Genomic DNA, 22714 nt, shown 5'->3' on the forward strand with positions numbered 1-22714 from the left:
CTCTCTGCCCCACCCCAGCCTGACCTATCACCCTCACCTTGACCTCTTTCCACCTATCACATTTCTGACGCCCCTCCCCCAAGTCCCTCCTCCCTACCTTTTATCTTAGCCTGCTGGACAAACTTTCCTCATTCCTGAAGAAGGGCTTATGCCCGAAACATCGATTCTCCTGTTCCCTGGATGCTGCCTGACCTGCTGCGCTTTTCCAGCAACACATTTTCAGCTCTGATCTCCAGCATCTGCAGACCTCACCTTCTCCTTAAAGTTGACATAATTTGAGTGAATAAAAGTGGGATAATTGAAAAAATGCTACAGAATACTTCAGTGTTTAACTGAGAATGCTATAAATTTGGGAATACAATTGGGAACTAATCAGTGCCAAAATGAATATATAAACACAGGAACGTAGAAACACTGTTCCTTAAAAACTTAAACTTTCCATTTGTCAACCTGAGTCTCATAGTTTGATTCAAGATTTAGAGTTAAATATTGATGAAAGTGTGTCTGCTCTATTTTACCACCCCAATCCATTTGCAAATTGATGAGGTTGCACTGAAATTGAAGAAATATTCTGTTCATATTGGAAATCTGAAAGAAAGCAGAAAATGCTAGCAATGCTCAGCAGGCAGCATCTTTGCAGAGAGAAACGAAGTTAACATTTCTGTTTGATGGCCTTTCATTAGAATAGGATTCTGCCAGACCTGCTGAGCTTTTCTAGTATTTTATGTTTCTTATGTCAGCATCATTACTCCCCTTCAGAGCTTCTTGTGTTTCCCAGAATATTACTAATTGCAGTATTGATATACTCCCAGCAAACAACTAAATTCCTTTACCAAATAGTTATTGCAAACTCACAATGATTTATAGTAGATTATACTGAATAAGTACTTTTTGTGTTTTATATTAATTCACTATGTTATTGTATCTTAAATCCTGAAGTGTGTGAAAGGGGTGATTTATGACAGGAACTTAAATGCTATCAGCTTTACTTACACCCTCTTCAAATGATCACATAAGAACAAATTTGTTTCCAGCTTTGAATAAAATGTTCTCTGGACTTTAGAAAATCTGTCCACTTCATTATTTCATGTTGCAAGATTAATGTTTTCAGGGGTCAGCCAGTCTCACTATGCAAATAACGATGCAAATTAGTTACACTCCATGAAGAGCCTTCAACAGGATCACGACTGTCTGCCTGTATATGTGGTTGCTTTGGAGAGTGAGTTTTTCAAATGATTTTAACAGCATTTATCACTCAAAGATTTGATTTTCCTTAAGGCATGGCCTGCAAATTTCAGCTCTGGATCATTTTGTACTACTTTAAAAAAATGGACCAAATTAAATTCCTGAAAGAAAATGTTATTACACTGATTTTATTTTAATGGCCACATTCATGAAAGAAATAATATTTAAGTAAAAATGACCATAAATTTAAAAATAGTGTCAATACCTTGATCTATGGAAATAATTTAGCTGAGTAACAAAGACAAATTCTCATGCTTTTTCAGCTCATACATTTGGAATTCAATGGTACACTCTATTTTATCAATTGTTTAATTCAGTTACGTCTGGTAATGTAAGTTAACACCCTTTCACTCAGAGGTGTGCCCTCAGGTACTAGTCTGTTTTATCACTAGAAACATCTTCTTCATGCCACTGTATCCAAGCCGCTCAGTATTTTATAAGCTTCAATGAGATCCCTCTCATCCTTCTCATCTCCATCGAGTACAGACCCAGAGTCTTCAACCATTCCTCTATGAGAAGCCCAGGATCATTCTGGTGAACCACATCAAATGCCAGCACATTCTTCCACAGATGTGGGACCCAAAACTGCATACTATATTCCAAATGGGATCTGATCAGAGTCTTATACAGCCTTAGCAGCACATTCCTGTCTTTATAATATAGCCCTCTCAAAATGAATGCTAAAATTGCACTTTTCTTCCTAATTGGCAAGTGAATCTACAGCCTTCAGAGAATCCTGAACTCCCAAGTCCTACTATGCTTCAGATTTCCAAAGCCTTTCCCCATTTAGCAAATAATTTTGTTAGCAAACGCATAACCTCACGCTTTGCCCCAGTGTGTTCCATCTGCAACCTCTTTGCCCAGTCTCCTAGCCTGTCCGAGTCCTTTTGCAGTCTCCCTGCTTCTTAACACTACCAGTCTCTGCACTAACTCTTGTGTCATCTGCAAATTTGCAACAATGCACTCAGTTCCATTGTCCAAATCATTAATACATATTGTTAATAGGTCCGGTCCCAACATGAACCACTGCAGAAGTCACCAATTGCCAGCCTGAGAAAGACCCCTTTTTCATTACTGTCTGCCTTCTGCCAGTCAGTCAATCCTCTATCCATGCCAGTACCTTCCCCTTGCACTTATCTTGTTTGGTAGACTCCTGTGCAGCATTTTGTCAAAAGTTTTCTGGAAATTGAAACAGATCACAGGTTTAGATACATAATTCTGTCAAGTTTACATCACAGAGACAGAGGGGTTAAAAAGGTATTTAGCACACTTGCCTTCATTGCGAAGTACTTTGGAGTACTGGAGTTGAGGTTGTACAGGACATTGGTGAGGCCTCTTCTGGAATGCTGTGTCCATTTCTGGTCGTCCAGTTATAGGAAGAGATATTATTAAGCTGGAGAGGGTTCAGAAGAGATTTGGTGCTGGGCATGGAACGTTTGAGTTGTAAAGAAAGGCTGGATAGGCTGGGATTTTCTTCACTAGAGCGTAGGAGGTTGAGAAGTGACCTTTTAGAAGTTTATAAAATAATTAGGAATACATATGTATAGTTAATGATAATTGTCTTTTCCCGAGGATGGGGGATTTCAACACTGGGGGCACATTTTTAAGGTGAGAGGAGAGAGATTTAAAAAAGATATGAAGGACAAATTATTTTCCACAGAGGGTAGTTTGTGAGTGGAATGAACCTCTTGAGGAAGTGGTGAATGTGGGTACAATTACAACGTTTAAAAGACATTTGAATAAGTTTGTGAATAGGAAGAATTTGGAGGGATATGGCCAGGAGAAGGCAAGTGGTTCAAGCTTAGTTTATTCTGTGCAGTATGGACTGAAGGGTCTGCTCCCATGTTTGTGACTCTATGTCATTCCCTGACTCTCTTTGTCTAATTTGCTCATTAGAATCAATCATATTGCTGCACACTTAGAAATGCTCAAGGAAATTGGTAAAAGTCAGCCTGGTTTTGTCAAAGGAAAGTCAAATTTAACTGATTTATTGGAGTGCTTTCAAGTAGTAACATGTTGTTTATAAAGTAGAACCTTTAAGCGTAATATACTTGGATTTCCATAGTCTTACCAGACCATAAGGGCTGCTTTCTTGTTAGAGAGAAGTAACTGGTGGTGATTTAACCTGAGGGCCACCAGACCTCAGGCAAGGGAAGAGGTTAAGAAGGAGAGCCCTTCATGGTAACCTCAAACTGGTGATGGGAATTGAACCCACACTGTTAGCATCACACTACTCAGCAAACCACCAATCCAGCCAACTGAGCTAAACCAATTCCCAAAATTAAGCATAGTGCCACATCAAATGTTCGTGCGAGAAAGGAAAGCCATGGTGTAGGAGTAACATATTGGCAGAAAACAAAGTTTACATAAATACGTCTTTGTCCGACTGGCAGGATTTGACGAGTCAATTCTTGCAGTAGTCTGTGATGGGTTCTCAACTTTTACAATTTACAGCAAAGACTTAGGTGAGGAGAGCAAAGATATGGTAACTAAATTCACAGCTAATCCAAAGAGGCAGGATGGTACAATGAGAAGATTACGTAAAGATGTTGCAGATGGTTATAGATAGGTTGAGTGAGTGAGCAAAACTCAAGAGGATGGCATAGGATGTGAGATAATATGAAGGTGTTCAATTTGGCAAGAATGAAACAATGGTATATTTAAATGTAGAATAACCACAGAATTCCAAGGTGAAGGAGGATTCAGGTGTTCTGCAACACAACTCATAAAAAGTTAATATACACCATATATCAAATCATCTCATGGGGTGTGATCCTTTATATTACAATAGGAATTCAACATGAAAAGAAAGCTGTTATACTTCAGTTATGCAGGACATTTGTGAGGCAATATCGTAAATACCGTATGCAGTTTTCTTCTCTTTATTAAAGAAGGGATGTCAATATATTGGAGCCTGATATAAAAGAATGAAACCTGGAATGAGTGTGTTGTCAAATGAAGATAGGCTGGAGGGGCTGGGTTCGATTCTACTGAAGCTCAGAGGGGTGAGGGGTGTTATGATTGAAATGATAAGATCCTGAATAGTATTGAGAAGGTGGATGTGAAAAGCAGGATCGCAGGTCAGTCCAGAACTAGGGGTTATGGATTTAAAATTCAGGGTCACCCTTTCAGAACAGAGGTGGGAAATATTTTTCTGTCAGAGGGTCGTGGAACTTTAGAAGGAAGTGGATTTTGGGGTCATTTAATGTTTTTTATGTCAGAAATGGATAGATTATTGATAGGTGAGGCAATCAAATGTAATTGGGGGTGGGGCGGGAGAATGTAAATGTGGTGTGTAAAACAAATAGATCAATCACAATTGTCTTGAACAGCAGCGGGGGATTCAAGGATTCAAGGGTTTACTTTTGGTTGTATTCTACACGTTCGTATGTTTTGCAAATAATTGCCCAAGTCTTTTGATAGGAAGATCGTTGTTGCAGCAGCAAAGTTGGGATTTACACCTTGGGACCATGCCAAGTCTCAAATAGCTGATTCTGCCAGTATTGTCTGGGAAGTGTAAAGTTCTGATGGGTAATTATCTGATGGGTAACCAGCAAAACTGTCTCCAATTCTGAGTTAGGGTCAGAAACTACAGAGGGTTCCATATAATTTCACTGAATAGTTACTTGTTACAAAAGTAAAATCCTTTCTAACCTCTGGCAGAACTACTAAACTGAGCAACTCCACCCCAAACCCCCAAAGACATATGACCTTTCCATTCCTGATCCCCGACTTCCTAAACGCCCAAATTTAAACCCCGCACTCGATTCTAACCTCCTAACACCAGCCATATATAATTCCCCTCCTGACATAGTCTGACACCCTAATTCTCCATGAACCCAGTCATCCAACCCTGACATCCCTCACAGTTGACGATGAGACCCACCCCAATAGCCTCAAATCCTCCTGTCCCCCCGACCTACTGTAAATCCTGACTCACTTGCCTGTACCCTATTCCACACCAACCTGGCACACCATCCCCCTCCTTCAAAGCTTCATTTACCTATGACCAAATCCACCTGTCACTCTATCTCCTCATCCATGGAACAGATGGTGAGGGGGCCCAGAACAAAAATTGATGTGAAGCTGAGTGGTTTTGTTGAAGAGATAGAGATACAAAATTGGTATAAAATGATAGAAGTGAAAAGGAGAAAGTAAGGGTCAGCTCTAATGAAAGTAAGGCCAACAAGACATAGATAAGACACAGAGAAAGCTATAATCAAAATGGAAATGGTCACTCGTCATGCTCTGAAGTTGCAACACTGCAGCACGCCCAGGCCAAAATCCTTAACTTGGGTGGAAAATCGTTTATTGAAATGGCAAACAGCTGTCTGTCAGAATCATTCCTATGGACAAGAGTGGTCCTCAAAGTGATCTCCCAGTCTGTTTAATCTTGCCAAAGTAAAGTAGACCACATTGTGAGAAGTTAGATTAAATGAAAAAAAGTACAAGCAAACTGTTGCTTTCTCTGGACGGTGTTTTTGGGGCCTTGGACAGTGTGGGGGGAGGAAGACAAAGGAAAAAGTGTTATAACCTTCTGCAAATTCATGGGGGGAGGAATGGTTGGACTACTATCAGTAATGGAGAGGTGAACCAGGGTCACATAGAGGGAAGAGTGCCTGTGCAACATTGCCTGTGGAGGGGAGGGAAAGTTGCTTTTAGTGGTGGTATTCTGCTGCTGGTGGCCAAAGTTCTTCTTCACACTTATCATTTACACTTATTTCACATCTCTATTTCTCCTTCACCACCATGATCTTTTGGTCTGGGCATCCTCTCCATCTATTCCACTTGCTCCTCTTTCCCCTTTGCCAACAGCATAAAACACACTGTTTTCCAGCTCATCTCAAACATGAAACGTCAACTTGGCTCCTGTCTCCACAATGCTGCCAGACGTGGTGAGTTTCGCCACATTTTCTGTTTTATTTCAGGTCTATAGCACTTGAAGCATTATCTTTTATTTTCCTTCTTTTACAATACTTATTCAGACCTAAATCTTTGAGCAAGCTTTCAGTCACCTAGCTAAACTCTCCTATTGTGATTTTGTCTCATACCTATAATGGTCCTCAGAAGTGCTGCAGGATTTTTTGTTATACTAAAGATACCATAATATAACAATGTAAGCTGTTGTTTTATGAGATCATCATCCTTAAAGTCATGCAGATAAATGAGTGATATTTATGGACAGTGGTGATTAACCTTTTATGAAGCATTGCACACTTTCTGTTATATTCAAGGAGTCATGAAATCAGTGGTATCTTTTAGACTCTTGCCCATGACCACTGGCCCACCCATTCCCTTCTACATTCCTTAGAATACCAATTGTCTGAAAACACAGGTCATTACTGAGCCATAATCAGCATCTTGGAGCAATAATTCTACTGCCTTGTCTGTTCCAGTGATACACTGTAGCCACCTCTTTCTAAACTCTCATATCTGCTTTCTACTTTCTCCAAGATCGTCTATAGGGAGAGACGTTTGGTTGGAGGAAAAACAATTTGAAATCCTGCTAAGAAGGAACAAAAATCAGTCAAAAGTATGAGCAAAAGCAAAAAAGGAGTTTTGACAACTGTTAAAGAAAAGCATCTGACTCAAGCGTCTGACCAAAGTGCCTACTCCTGAGGTGTAAATACCTTTTTAACTCAAAATAGAGAACTGTCTAGTACATAGCTCTTAGCCGTCCTCTAGCAATTTCCACTGTATTTCATACAATTCCTCATGGACACTTCAGGGAAAGGAAAGTGATTTTTTTTTTTACAGAAATACTCAAACTATGGCTTGAAATCTGACTTTAGCATTTTTCTATAAACTAATTATTTCTATTCTTTATTCCCGTTACTTTTCTCCACTTCTATTTACCAATGCAACATGCCACAACTCATCCTCACAGACAATGGTTGTGTGTTCCCACTAGTTGAGAGAGGAATGTATCGGAAAACCTAAGATGAATTGTCTTTGAGACAGTGTTAGCCTCAGCTTTGAGCCTCTCTGTAAAATGAAAAGTTCACTGAATGGGCCATTCTCTGTGAAAAAGCTCAGCTTTTGTTTGCTTGGGCTCTCTACTTACGTTTTAGGTTCAGCACATCAAGTGGATTTTAAACGTACATAACCAACATCTGTGACTAAGGATGGAAGGAGATTGTGACCATATGGAAAAGTAAATTAAAAAGAAATAGAATCTTGTAAATGGCATTATTGCTGCACATTTATTATACCATAATTATGCACAGGAAATGAAGTGTGGGTGGAAATCAATTAAATTTTTTGCAGAAATATTAATGATTTAACTACTTTAAAACACTTGTGGCATCTATTAGGAATATCAAACCACACAATCACACAATAAAAGGGGGCAAACTGCTGATCACATAAATAAAAAACATCACTCAGTAAAAATTGTACTTTATTGCTTCTGTTCACTGGTTGTAAAACGGATGCAATTAAAGCTAATTCCATCTTATGCCCCAAAGATGCCTGAAGGACAATGAAACATAGAAACACAGAAAATAAGAATGGAAGTAGGCCATTTGACCCTTTCAGCCTGTTCTTCCATTCAACATGAGCATGACTGACCATCCTATTCAGTATCCTGCTCCGGCTTTCAACCCAGAACCTATGATCCCTTCACTCTTAAGAACTACACAGAACTCCTTCTTAAAAATACACAATGTAAATGGTTGGGTGCAATTTCTTATGTATTGCCTGTTGCCTGTTGCATATGCCATTCAATGGCCTGAAGCTTATTTTAGGATCCTTCAGGGAAACTGCGCTGCTCTGATTGCAGCAGGTGGCAGATTTCCTCTACGTCCAGGCCTGAACGCGGTCTAGCAAACAAAGCAAAATTTCTTTTAAAAATGATATGAGTTCAAGATGGAGTCAGTAGAACTCCTGTTCCCTCTGGTTTCAAAGCACATTCACTACTCTACCTGCATTTGGCATTATTCCCGTTCTGCTGTAGGTGTAGGACAGAAGTAGGCCACTGAGCTCTTAACTAGATGAAAGTGAGGACTGCAGATGCTGGAGATCAGAGTCAAGATTAGAGTAGTGCTGGAAAAGTACAGCAGGTTAGGCAGCATCCGAGGAGCAGGAAAATCAACGTTTTGGGCAAAAGCCCTTCATCAAGAATGACAGCGGATGAAATGTCGATTTTCCTGCTCCTCAGATGCTGCCTGACCTGCTGTGGTTTTCCAGCACCACTCTGATCTCGACTCTGTTTTCAAGCATCTGCAGTTCTCAAGCCTGTTCTATGGTTGAAAGAGATTGTGGCTGATCTGGAATCATCATTATGTTGCCACTGGCACAGAAATCAATTCAATATTTCTTTTTTATTAACAGCCAGCAGGTTGTTTACCCAATGTTTGAGGCCCAATACCCCATATTAAACTGACATAGGCCTAACCCATTGTGATGGCCAACTTGCGTATTGTCTCTATTCCAGGTCTTTGGATCAAGAGTAATTCTTCCTCCCCCACTTCCCACAACTGTTTAGTGCAGATTCTTTTTAAGATTTATCTGCAATAATTGCTTTACACCCTTTTTTCAAGTCCTACAACCCCACATTCACCTGCAACACCTGAGACAAAAATACACCTGTATTAGTCTGCTGTACTCAAGGACACAACGCTCTATTCAAATCGAAGTCTGGCTTTTAAAATTGGATATCCAATTTTACTTCTGTCCTTATAAAAATTCTTCCCCTTTCCACATAATCCCTCTTGCTATCTTTTTCCTGCTGGCTTCTCAAACATGCTTCCGATGTTTTCCCAATGTTTGACATTATTGGCTTCCATGTTTATCACCTTCTTCCAAAGCCTTGCTTTTGCCGAGTCTTTGACTCACTCCATTTATTCTCAGTTTGGATGCATTTAACCTGTAGCTTATTCATCTCATATGCATGTATTTCAAGCAATTGACTTATGTTTGCTTTGTGATTTATTTTAAGCAAATAACCTAGGTCTCTTTTACCTGACACAAGACAATGAAATAATTATGCCAGCTTCACAGAGGACAATGCTTTAATAAATGAGATAAATCTTAATAGCACTGTACACTGGATCAAAAAAGTGATATAGCTTTAAACACCTTATTCTGTTTTTGCATGTGGACAGCTGGACAGCAAGGCCATAGATCCCTCCAAAGGGATCAGAATGATGGTGGGATGCTGTTGTCAAGCAGCTTGTATCATGAAAAATATAGTTCTGCTTTAACTATCAGCTCAGATTCACCAAGATCAGTTATTCCTGTCAGCAATATGAGTGTCTTGCCTTTATGGGGGTTCACTCATACTGCTCTGCATCTACTTTACAATGATGTGGCTGTGTTCTTTTCCATGTCTACATATTGAATCACTCCAAAGGCAAACTGAGCAAACACATGGCGTGAACAGATGTGATATGAATTAATAAGCTGCAATAAGGCAGCATAAATTGAATATACAGAACAGCAGCTATAATTGGATGCACTTTGTTCAATCAGTACAACTTATTTTCCTCTAACAATACAAGATATAGACAAGGAGAAAGTGAGGTCTGCAGATGCTGGAGATCAAAGTTGAAACTTTATTGCTGGAACAGCACAGCAGGTCAGGCAGCATCCAGGGAACAGGAGATTCGACGTTTCGGGCACAGGTCCTTCTTCAGGAATGAGCAGAGAGTGTTCAGCAGGAGAAGATAAAAGGTAGGGAGGAGGGACTTGGAGGAGGGGCGTTGGAAATGTGATAGGTGGAAAGAGGTCAAGGTGAGGGTGATAGGTCGAGTTTTGGCAGCATCTGTGGATAAAAAGTAGAGCTAACATTTTAGGTCCAGTGCCACTTCAAAACTGTTTGTTCATGTTAAGAAGGGGCAATTCTAGATTTATTTTAAGCACTGAAGCTGGACAAAGGGAAGGAGTATCTATGGTACAGCTTTTTTGAGAAAGGAATTATAATTCAACTTGACTTAATTTAGTTATGAAAAAGGACAAAGATAAACCAGCAATATACATTCTAAATTGAGGAAAGGCCAGTTTCTGAAGTATGACTTTGCAAATGTGAACTGGAAATTACTACTTTAAGGTAAGTCAGTTTCAAAGCTGTGGAAGGCACTTAGGAGGAGATAGATAGAGAAGGTTCCAAGCAAATATGCTCCCATGCAAAGAACTGGGACTTTCAAATCCAGACCATCCTGGATGGCAGAGTAGAATATGGTTTAAAAAAAAAGAGAATCTTTGACAGGAAGCAGATTATAGAATCATATATTGGTGGCAAAAACGAAGGAGATCATTCAACCCATCGTACAAACATGAAATAGGAGTAAGAGAGACCATCTGAGACTCAAGCATGTTCCTCTGTTCAGTAACATCATGGTTGGTTTGTTTGCATTTCGAACTACACTTTCCCTATTTATCTTGATGATGTTTGATTCCCCTGCCTAATAGGCACTATCTACCTTTGCTTTAAAAATATTTAATGACCCTGCCTCTACTGACTTCTGAGGCAGATATCCACAGCCACACAATCTCAAAGAAAAAGAAATGCTCATCTGTCCTGAAAGACTATTCCGAATTTTAAAGCAATTGGCCCTAGATCTAGAACCACCACAGGTGAAATATTTTTCCACAGCAACCCGATCGAGACAATTCTATTTGTGTATGATGGACTGTCACTGTAAGAGTCCAATTGTGTGACACCATGATGATATCATTGGCAACTCTGGGTGGGAAACAGCTTAGTCTAACTTTGCTGCCTGTAAACATCTCCATAATAAAGCTCATGCTGTTAAATACTTCAGCCTCTTGGTTCTTTTTGGAATGTAAGAATGGTGGACCTAATACACTTAAATTAAATCATCCATCACTTTTCTAGACTGCAGTAGAAACAAATCCAGCTGTTCCAACTTATCCTAATGAGACAATCCACCCATTTCAAGCCTCCAACGTATTTATGTTTTCCTTAAACGAGACCAAAGCTTCACACAGCATTCAACACCCTGTATAACTGAAGCATAACAACCTTACTTTTATGTTGAATTCCTCTCATAATAAAGGAGTACACCCCATTAGTCTTACTGATTACATGTGTACATGCATACTAAGTTTTTGTGACTCATGCACAGGAAAACCTAAATCCCTATGCACCTAGCAATTCCATAGTCATTCTTTATTTAATTAATACTCTTTATTTTCATTCTTCCTGACAAAGTGGATAATTTTATATTTTCCTCTTTCTGTCAGATTCTTGCATATTTAACTGATCTATATCCATCTGCAAATTCCTGTGTCTTAACAATATATTTTTCCATCTATCTTGTTGTCATGCGGAAATCAGCTACCGTGCCTTGGCGTCCATTATCTAAGCCAGTGATAGAAGATGTAAAAAATTGATGCCCCAGCACAACTCCCTATAGGCTCCAATCATCATATCCTGCCAACCAGACAAGAACTGAGTCGGTAGGTTCAGCATGGATTGTTCCATTGGTGGGGTTGGCGAATACATCTCCATACAAAATCTGGCCTATGGAACAAAGCTGTGCAGTGAGGTCATGGATACTGATACCTTTGTGGAACCTACCCTGGAATGCAGAGGAGAGGTACAGCACTTTCCATAGGGCAACATGGGTGCACATAGAGCAAACGATATTGGTATCGTCAAGAAATATTACAGATGTCTAGATCAGTCTGGTGGAATTGTGCAGAATTGTGCACCCAGTGAGGATGTCACATCTTGTGTTGTTCTGCATAGCTCATCCTGGTGCAGTAGTGTGACAACACTTCCCATAATGAGAAGGAGAATTCTGTCCAGAATCACAGCAGTACATTTGATACTGATATACCCACAATGCTGTTCAGAGGGAGTTTCAGGATTTTGACTCAGCGACATTTAACAAACAATGGGTCAACTGGGGCATTGAAAATTAATTTAGTTAGTTTAGAGGTAATGCAAACAGTCTCATTTATTTCTCAATGCAAATACTGGACCCCTGGCAGGCAAGAAGGCTGCAGAGTGGGGTGGCATGGTAGCTCAGTGGTTAGTACTGCTGCCTCACAGCGCCAGAGACCCGGGTTCGATTCCAACCTTGGGTGACTGTCTGTGTGGTGTTTGCACATTCTCCCTGTGTCTGCGTGGGTTTCCTCTGGGTGCTCTGGTTTCCTCCCACAGTCCAAAGATGTGCAGGTCAGATGAATTGGCCATGCAAAATTACCTATAGTGTTAGGTACGTTAGTCAAAGGGAAATGGGTCTGGGTGGGTTACTCTTCAGAGGGTCAGTGTGGACTTGTTGGGCTGAAGGGCTTGTTTCCACACTGTAGGGAATCTAATCTAATCTTAAAAGATAGAAAACCAATAGTTTAGAGATTAGAACATTTTGTAAATGTAAATACAAAGGAACTTTTTTGGGAGAGAATAGAAAACACAACTTCCATGTACTCAATAGGTGGCTTTGCAATGATGATACAATAGAAATACAAAGAATGAGAGAGAAAATATCTTGTTTGACATTAATCTATTTTGTGACTATCGTGACCACAGGTTTGGTATGCCAGTTGTGAATTATTTTGCAACTGTGACTTAAAGCAGGTCAAAACTCTAAGGAATAAAATGTCATGTTGCAAAACTGTACATGAAAAGCATTAAAACAAACCATCTGGTCTAGGTTAATTATGATATATAAAGACAATTCACATATCGTGAATACAAGGGAAAAAGAAAACTGGCATTAACTGGGGTCCCCTGCCGCCTTAGCTCTAAGGTCTAGACATCATATTAACAAAACTACTCAAGTAAAAGGACTGGAAACCAATGACCACAAATCCACAATATAAAATCACTTAAACTGTTTAGAAATAAAATACATGCTAAAAATTGTTTTTAAAACAATTATGTTTAAATATTTTCTCTGATTCCAAAGTCTGTTTATTACTTTCATTTTTAGAAGCGTTAATGATACGGTACTCTGATGTTTTACTACAATTAAATATTATTCCAACTACCTACAGTAATTTCAACTGAAGCTATACAAGAAACTCAGTAAAAGTAGCATTAAAAGTAATTAAAAATGGCCATGATTCTAGCTGATCTTAATTCCATGCTGAAGATATTTAAATGCTATGGTTAACAAGTCCATTATGTACAAAAAACACATCCACCTGTCAACTTCATTTGACATACATATATGACAAATATGCCTTGTACTGTTGTGGATTTACATGACCGGAAGCATTACCAATTTGAATTTTAGAAATATAACCCAAGAGAACATAATAAAATTCTAAATCCAAGGGCTTGTAAACCACTGCAGATGTACAGGTGTACATTTTTTGTCGTCTTACTGATTGCTACGGTGATATTCCACTTCTCCTGCTGAACACTCTCTGCTCATTCCTGAAGAAGGGCCTGTGCCCGAAACGTCGAATCTCCTGTTCCCTGGATGCTGCCTGACCTGCTGTGCTGTTCCAGCAATAAAGTTTCAAGATATAGACAAACCATGCTTCTCCATAATCTGTAATCCTCATTGATTTAAGATGATTTATGAGTTGTCTGCCAGTATTTCTAATTGAACACGCCTATAATCTTTCTTTCACTCCCACCATTTACATCAAATTTAAAACAGGAGGGCATTTAGCATGAGTGAGACAAATTGAAAATTATTTATTGATACAGTTTTTGAGGACAAAGGATTTCCCACTTATTTATTCAATAAACTTTCAGTCCATTGTAAAACAAAATGTATAAGAATATATTTGTTTCAACATAATGTGAGAATACATTGAGAAAACAATGTTTTAAATCACCCAAATTTAATTTGAAAAAACTTTAATGAATCGGTTGGGAGAGAAAATAGTCTAAACATTCAGAATATGACATGTGGTCAACTGAGAAATTACATTGGTAGAAGCCATTATAATTGCATTTCAAATATGCCATGTTATAAATTAGCTGCATTGATAGCTGTCTGAAATGCCATTAGACCTATTCTATTCATTGTTCCATTGTAATGCACTGTACTGTCGATGCTACATCCAACTGTTCTAAGGATAACACGTAGAAATCTCTATTTGTACTCACACAAAAAGCAAAGCATTTCAGCTGACACACATGGACAGTACAAAAGTTTCACAAATTAAATAGCACATGAAAGGAAAAGAAAAATCAAGCAGTAGAATCAAGAAAAGGTGTCACAGAATTTGAAGAAACAACTCTGGTTCCATGGTTACTAGTACAGCAAAATTCACACTCAGACAATGGATTGATAATCACGTCAGCTGTATCATTGACATTTGAATCCTATTCATCGCAACCATGTTCAAGTATTAAAATTATATTTCCTTTGGGAACAACAAAGAAAGCAAAAAAATACAACTTTGGCATAATGGATAAATAGGATGAAAAATAATGAATTTTTAACAGAGGAATGTATTTGAGAAGAAAGACTTTATTCTTCAATGCCCTTCAACTCACTGTCTCGTATTGAGTTAATTTACTGAAAATTAATTCTGTCACAGTCCAATAAAGCCTTTCTTCTGCTTTCAAAAATTTTAAGAAGGAAATTATGATTTTCATTAAAAATAATGTCATACATTTTAAACAAAGATTCCACCACAAAACCTGTAATATCAACACAAAGATTAAGGTAGATAATTTATTCAATGGTCTTATTGATGGCTGAAATAATTTTAGTAATGGAAACTGAAAATTGCAGGTTTCTAATGAAAAAGCAAGGAAAAATTAAGTAAGTGGTTAAAATTTGGATGATGGAATATAATGTGGGAAAATATGAGGTTATGCGATTTGGCAGGAAGAAGAGAGGAGCTGCTTATTATTTAATTGGAGAAAGACTACAGAAAGTTGCAACACACGCTGATTTGTGGGTCCCTGTGCATGAATATAAAATGGCATTTGAGTGCAATAGGGAAGGAAAATGAACTGTTGGCCTTTATTTCAAAGGGGACACAACAAAATAATAAGGTAAGTCTTGCTCAAACTACATAAGATACTACTTAGACCACAATTGGAAGTCAATGAACAATTTTGTTCCCTTTATCTTAGGAAAGATATAATAGGATTGGAGGCAGTCTAGAGAAGATTCTCAAAGTTGATCCCAGGTTTGGAGAGATCTTCTTATGAGGAGTCGTTGGGCACATATGCATTAGAGTCATAGAGATGTACAGCGTGGAAAAACCCCTTCGGTCCAACTCGTCCATGCCAATTGATATCCTAAATGAATCTACTCTCATTTACCAGCATTTGGTCCATATCCCTCCAAACCCTTCCTACTCATGTACCCATCCAGATGTCCTTTAAATGTTCCAAGTACCAGCCTTCACCACTTCCTCTGGCAGCTCATTCCATATATGCACCACCCTCTGCATGAGAAAGCTGCCCCTTAGGTCTCTTTTAAATCTTTCCCCTCTCGCCCTAAACCTATGACCTCTAGTTCTGGACTCCCCCAATCCAGAAAAAAGATCTTGTCTATTCACCCTATCTATGCCGCTCAGGATTTTATAAACTTCTATAAGGTCGCCCCTCAGCCTCTGATGCTCCAGAGAAAACAGCCCCGATCTATTCAGCCTCCCCATTGAGCTCAAACTCTTCAATCCTGGCAACATCCTTGTAAATCTTTTCGGAACCCTTTCAAGTTTCACAATATCCTTCCTATAACATGGAGACCAGAAAAGCACACAATATTCCAAAAGTGGCCTAACCAATGTCGTGTACAGCTGCAACATGACCTCCCAATTTGAATGAGGCATCCTTATTTCAATATATCATATTCTTAGGAGGCTTGGCAGGGTAGATGTGGAGAGGCCACATGAGAATCTAGGACTAGAAAGCATTACCTCAGATTAAGAGGTCATCCATTTAAGATAGCAATAAGGAGGAATGTCTTCTCCAAGAGGGTAGTGAATATGTAGAAATTTTTACACCGAGGGTTATCAAAGATAACTCATTTAATACATTCAAGGCTGAGACAGCCAGTGTTTGATCAGTAAGGAAATTGGGGTTAATGATGAGAAGTCAGGAAAATGGAATCGAGGGCTATCGGATTAGCAATGATCTCATTGAATGATAGAACAGACTTGATGGGCAGAATGGCTTCTTCTGCTCCAACATTTTATGTTCTTAAAGAAGAGGAGTACTTAGCTAACACTTTCAGAAAGCAGATAATTGGCTCAAAGACTTCACGTTATGCCCTCAAGATTTAATGATATAGGGAGAAGTAAAACTAGATAGGGCGTTGGTCAACAGGGCAGTCAAAGGCTATCAGGGATAGCCAAAAAGGTGGAAGTCAAAATCAGATTAGCAATGTTCTTACTGCATGGCAGGGCAGGCTCAAAGAAGGGAATGGCTTACTCCTGGTGTTAGTTCATATGTTTGCATGCGCATTTATTGATTCTATTATCTACAATAACATGGAGAACCTTATGTATTATGATTTTATAAAATCTGATGCACAGCCAATCAAATATCTCCATATAAATAATGCAAACTAATAATATATGCATTCATATTTGACAACTAGCACAACCACAGAAGTCACTTGTTCCTCTATGGCCACCAGAAGATTTTCATATTCAAGTAAAATTTAATGGAATATGTACGTGGTGGAAAACAGGACAGAATGATCACTATTTTCTCCTCTAAACTAATTTATTTGATTGCTGAGAAGACTAAATCATTGTAACCTTAGTCATGAAGATTACCAGCTCTATGTTGAATCATTTCACTTCCCTACATTAAATCTATATTGCCAGGGACAGATACAAACCGACCAGAGCTTGTCCAGAATGCATTTCCTTTATTGGATGTCATACCAGAAGTGACTAACATTTGGAGCTGATTTTCCTGCTGTCCCCAACAGTGCTGATGGCCGGAGATCACAATGACAGCAATGCAGCCTTGATGAAGCTATGATGGAACTTCTGAATAATTTAAACTGGCCTTTTAGTAGATTCAGGCTGGTTATTGGAATTCTGGAAATATGAATTTCATTACTTTAAAAACTCTGGTTCCATGCTGATACACAAAAACAGGTCAAATTCAAAGTGACATTCTAGAGCGGTCTGTATTCTTAAGCTTTTCTTCAGTTGAAGTCTAAATGTCTATTCTTTTATTAAACTACACCATTATGGAATCACTAAAGCAACACAGCCATTCAAGGTATATTGCCTCACAACCTCTTCAATTTTTAATTCTCATGTCTGCAAATCTGGGAAGTTTTGCTTAAAGAGATAGTCATTAATGCAACTATAATTCATACTTAAATGAGCTGCTTTAAAATTGCCAAGTTAATATTCACTCAGCTCAGACTTGCAAGTCCAAACATAACTTTACAAAATAGTTTTCTGAATTATATTCTAGCTTGCTAATATATTGTTTAAACTATCTCATATGCTACAGTATATATTGATTTGAATAAAATTAAAAATCATACAACACCAGGTTACAGTCCAACAGGTGTGTGATTTTTAACTTTGTCCACCCCAGTCCAACACCTGCACCTCCAAGGCTTGATTAGAATATTTAACAAAATGAAATACCAGTTAGACCTATGTCTTATAATCTTTGAAAAGAAATCTTGTTTGATTGACTTGCAATTTGTAGAATACATTGGGTGATTCCTGATAAGTTATACATGTATGCTGATTCAAGATGGTTTGAGGTAAACAGATACACAACTATTGAACTAAAAACTGAAACATTCAAGTTCCGAAAAACAGTGAGGTCCTCAGATCTCTCAAATTCATCTCTGACCAGCAGTTGCTTTGTGCCATGGTTGGGTATTTTGCCTCTGTTTCCAATGTGCAAGAACCCAGCAGTCATTTGAAATAAATTGACAGTACAGGTGAAGGGCTGTCAGTTCTGAAAGCAGCAGTTCTCAGGAGTGGAAATAGCACTGAGACACTATCTCCATTGTGTAAAATTCAGGGAAAAAAATATAATTTGTTCTGTCCGTTGCATATTATACATACAAGTACATGATTTGACTCAATAAAATTTTAAAATTAAAGGGAGATAAATTATCCTTCATCAGTGTTAGTTGAAGGAGTTTATAACAAAGGTTCAACACAATTAACTGGTGTATACAACACATCAGAACCACATTAAAAAGTGTCTGTAGGTAGCCATAGTTTGAAATTGGTGATACTTAAACAATCCATCCACTCAATAGAGAAAAACATCACAACTGCAAATACCAAAGTAGTTGAATTCAAGTACCTACCTGTAACTGTCAATTCTGTTGTTCTTCTTACCACAAAGCTTCCGAACTTCACTTCGCATGTGTAATTTCCAACATCATCTTCTGTTACTTCACGTATTAGAAGTGTGTCTCCCTTCTGAATGATAGATTGCCGCCAATCCTTTGCCTTGCATTCCTGTTCAGAAACAACGGTATACTATCTCATCCATTTCTATTGTTACACTTTTTCTTTCTTTTCTTAAGTAAACTCTATTCAATAAAACAATAAACATACTGCAGAAGGGTCACTGGACCTGAAATACTCACTCGGCTTTCTCTCCATAGATGCTGCCAGACCTGCTCAGTTTTTCTAGCAATTTTTGATTCTGTTTTTGATTTGCAGCATCCACAATTCTTGTATCTTTTTAATTCATTAAAAACTTATGGAGCTATTTAAATTAAACATATAGTCCGGAAACACAAAAAAATTATTATCGCCTTACCTTATACCATACAACAGGCTCACTGTCTGGGAGAATGAAATCCTCAATATCAGGACATGATATTTCTTTACTCTTGCTGAGCTCAGCTTTTTCAAAATATTTCATTCTTGTATTGTAGCAAAGGCCTGTATCATTTTCAGCTACGATCAGTGACATTGAAACCTTCATGCAGTATGTAGTATTCCTAAAAGGTAAAAGATATAGAAAAATAAAATTGAAAATAGAAATGAACACATTTTTAACATAAAGAATTGAAATGAACTTTATTGAAGGATAGTTAAATTATCTCAAACAAACTAAGAATATTTCTAGTTCGCACAATATATATATCACCCATCATATGGTGTTCATATATGACAAATAATACACTGTCACCAGTTCACACATCAGTGTCATGTTTACATGAGTCTGCTTTCACTAAAGCTGACCTATTTTCTATTATTTCCACTTACCATTAACAATACATGAACCCGGATTCAGATGGGACCAAGCACCTGACTGACTCTGACCAAACCCTTGAACTGAAATCAGTCAATCCTTTGCCTTTCTGTTTGTGGACTACCCTCACTGCTTGTGGTCTCCTTTGACCCCACCTGACTGTCACACATGGCAATTGGGGAAACAGAGGCAATTGTTTGCTGTGGAGGTAGCTGGCATGTTCTGTTATTCTAATAGTGACATAGCACAGAGCTGTACAGCGACATGTCCACCCCTGACTGTTCAGTACTGAGTCAGCATAATGACAGTATGCCTGTGCCAAACAGAGGCTGCTAGCCTATGTGCTTGCATTGAAGAACTTGCATGCTAAAAAGCAAAACAAACTAGTGAGGCTGACAGATTCCAGGAAAGCACAAAGTCAGTGAACATTAAGAAATGAAGCGAACAGCCTTCTGTGCAGATGTGTGGGTGTCTTTGTGTGAAATGTGACCTGGCAGAAGTGGTGAGAGAATTGGTCTGAGAGCAAGCACAGTGATGTGATGAGGCTGGAGTTTGCTGATGCTGACTTGTGTGGATGAATGGTGGAGGAGGGCAGTGTCTATGGAGTATGCAGGGAAGTCATAATGAAAACACAGTTGTCTGAAGGCAATGAAGCACATGGTGAACTATTGCTGTCAGGTAACCACTCTGACTTTCAGCTTGGGAATTGGTGCTGTCCAGTTTCTGAGATTCAATACTCAAACCTTAGAGAAAATTAGGATTTTCTTTTCTTTTCTTATTGAGATTGAAAATTTCATTCTTGCCATATTTTTCCAACTGTCTTGCCAATGTGTCCACAGCTTGGGAGCAGAAAATTCCACCCATAAAAAGTCATTATATTTACTCAAGGTGATGTATCCTCCAAGGCACGAGACCTTGTATTGTGCTGTAATATTACTTTTGTCAAGTTTATCTTTGAACAAGTGATTTTTTGAAAACTAATTTTGTGAGTTATAGGATAAATGTGACAATGTTAGAGAATAAATATGAAAGATGGTCAGTCATTTCAAATGGACACTTACTATTTTAATTCAAGAAATGAGAAATAGCTTGTATGTACAAACCACCTTCAAAAAACGTTTCAAATAAATGAAGTATTTCTGAGTTGCACTCACTAGTGTATTGTGGAGAAAGGCAGAAGTCAATTTACAAATAAAACGCTCCAACAAACAGTGATGATAATGACCAGATAATGTACCTCACAGTTTCATTAGATTAGGCACCACTGGAGAGGTCATTCTGGAAGGCTGGCAACTTCATTCAATTCAGATATTTGGGCGTGAAAATGTATTGAAGGAAGTCACCAAACCAAAATGAAAAAAAAAACATAAATGAAAAAAAAACAAAAAATGTGTACACTATCCAAGCCCCTCATTAGTCTGTGCACCCGGATTAGGTTGTCCCTCAGCCTTCCACATTTATAGAAAATGAGGTCAGGCTATCTAGTCTTTGTTTATCATTACTATTTTCAAAGCCTGGTTAAAGTCTTGCAATTCTCTTGTCCACAGTAATGTGTTCTTCCTGTGGTGACTAGAACTGCACATCAAACTCTAGCTGTTGCCTAACCAGTGTCTTGCATGGTTCCAGCATTATATTCCTGATTTTGCATTTACTACCTCACTCAATGAAAGAAAGCAACCCAAATGCCATCTAATCTAGTCCTTTAGGGTGATGTGGACATGATCACTTCTCTAACTTTTACTTTCACTTCTCGAACTCGCTCAGTATCATCCAGATTATTCCCAAGCACAGTTTGCTCTCTCCAAATGCATAGCCTCACTTGTCCAGACTGAACTCAATTTTCCGAATATTCACCCTCTCAACTGAACCGTTCATATCATCTTCAGTCAACAGGCATCTTCTTCACGATCAACTAACTGGCCACACTTTCTGGAAATGTCCGAATCATGCCTCCCACATTTAATTCTGAATCACGAATACGTCCATAAGCAGCATTGAGCTCTGTGGAACATCACTGGAAACTGCTTTCCATCTGCAAAAACTCTTTGTTTCCAGTCACTAAATCAGTTTTGGATACAAACTGCCACATTTCCCTGTACCTTATTGAGTTCTAATCTTTCTGACCAGTCTGCTAAAAAACTGGAGTCTTGTCAAATACCTTACTAAAATCCACAAAGAACATCCAATGCACTATGATCATAAATTCCTCTCTAGGATGTGACTGTGATGATATAGGATTACAATCCAGTGAAGCACGAGTAACTCCCATCTGTGCCGGAATAATGACTGGCAGGGCGTTGGGACTCGGTTTCTTTCCTCCACAGATGCTGCCAGTCCTTCGAGGGCACAGCATCAGAGTGAGCATTAGACACTTTAGAACTAAGCTGAGGAGGAATTTCCTCATCCAGAGGATGGTTGTCTGTTGAACTCATTGCGGCAGAAGGCTGTGGAGGCCAAGTCATTCAGTGCATTAAGATAAAGATAGACAGGTTCTTGCTTAGTAAAGGGATCAAGAGTGACAGGGGGAAGGCTGAAGAATGTAGTTGAGAAAGAAACCATTTGTGATCAAATGGCAGACCAGACTCAATGGGACAAATTGCATTGTTCTGCTCCTCTGTCTTATCATCTTATGGACCATTGTAGGTGTCCACACACTGAATCCTCATTCATCTGAGAAGATGGACATAAAAGATCCTGTGTGTTGTGTTATGTATCACAGATAATATGCAATGTATCTTTAAGGCACATGCTCATGATGTCATCACTGTATCATGGCATGTGACCTGATAAAAGTCTCATCTTCCACTTTTCTGAGTCTTCTAGGATCATGATATGCTAAGGGAAGCATGTCACATTTTACATCCCAATTGCTTAGATTTACCTCAGCCATGCAAGTATCTGTGAATGCAATATATATAGATGCCAGTTGCCATAAGAGAAGTTTATTGAACCTTTCAGGATGATGTCACCCATGTCTCATAGAGACATAGAGTCATGGAGATGTACAGCATGGAAACAGACCCTTCGGTCCAACTCATCCATGTCGACAGATATACCAACCCAATCTAGTCCCACCTGCCAGCACCTGGCCCATATCCCTCCAAACCCTTCCTATTCATATAACTATCGAAATGCCTCTTAAATGTTGCAATTGTACCAGCCTCCACCACTTCCTCTGGCAGCTCAATCCATATACGTACCACCCTCTGCGTGAAAACGTTGCCTCTTAGGTCTCTTTTATATCTTTCCCCTTTCACCCTAAACTTATGCCCTCTGGTTCTGGAATCCCTGACCCCAGGGAAAAGACTTTGTCTATTTATCCTATTTATGTCCCTCATAATTTTGTAAACCTCTATAAGGTCACCCCTCAGCCTCCGA

General features: G+C 38.8%; 1 protein-coding gene across 4 annotated transcripts in view; it reads right to left on the minus strand.

Moving 5' to 3' along the window:
- Window positions 1-22714, minus strand: part of il1rapl1b (interleukin 1 receptor accessory protein-like 1b) — a 1390568-nt gene that overhangs the window by 689718 nt on the left and 678136 nt on the right. For all 4 annotated transcript variants that reach the window (XM_043700749.1, XM_043700751.1, XM_043700748.1 and 1 more), the window contains 2 exons: window positions 18899-19082; window positions 18438-18591 (listed from right to left, as the gene is read on the minus strand). In XM_043700749.1, the coding sequence (XP_043556684.1) occupies window positions 18438-18591; window positions 18899-19082 (338 nt within the window). The remainder of the gene's footprint in view (window positions 1-18437; window positions 18592-18898; window positions 19083-22714) is intronic.

Source organism: Chiloscyllium plagiosum, chromosome 12 (assembly GCF_004010195.1).
Source record: "Chiloscyllium plagiosum isolate BGI_BamShark_2017 chromosome 12, ASM401019v2, whole genome shotgun sequence".
In the NCBI taxonomy this organism is placed as follows: Eukaryota; Metazoa; Chordata; class Chondrichthyes; order Orectolobiformes; family Hemiscylliidae; genus Chiloscyllium; species Chiloscyllium plagiosum.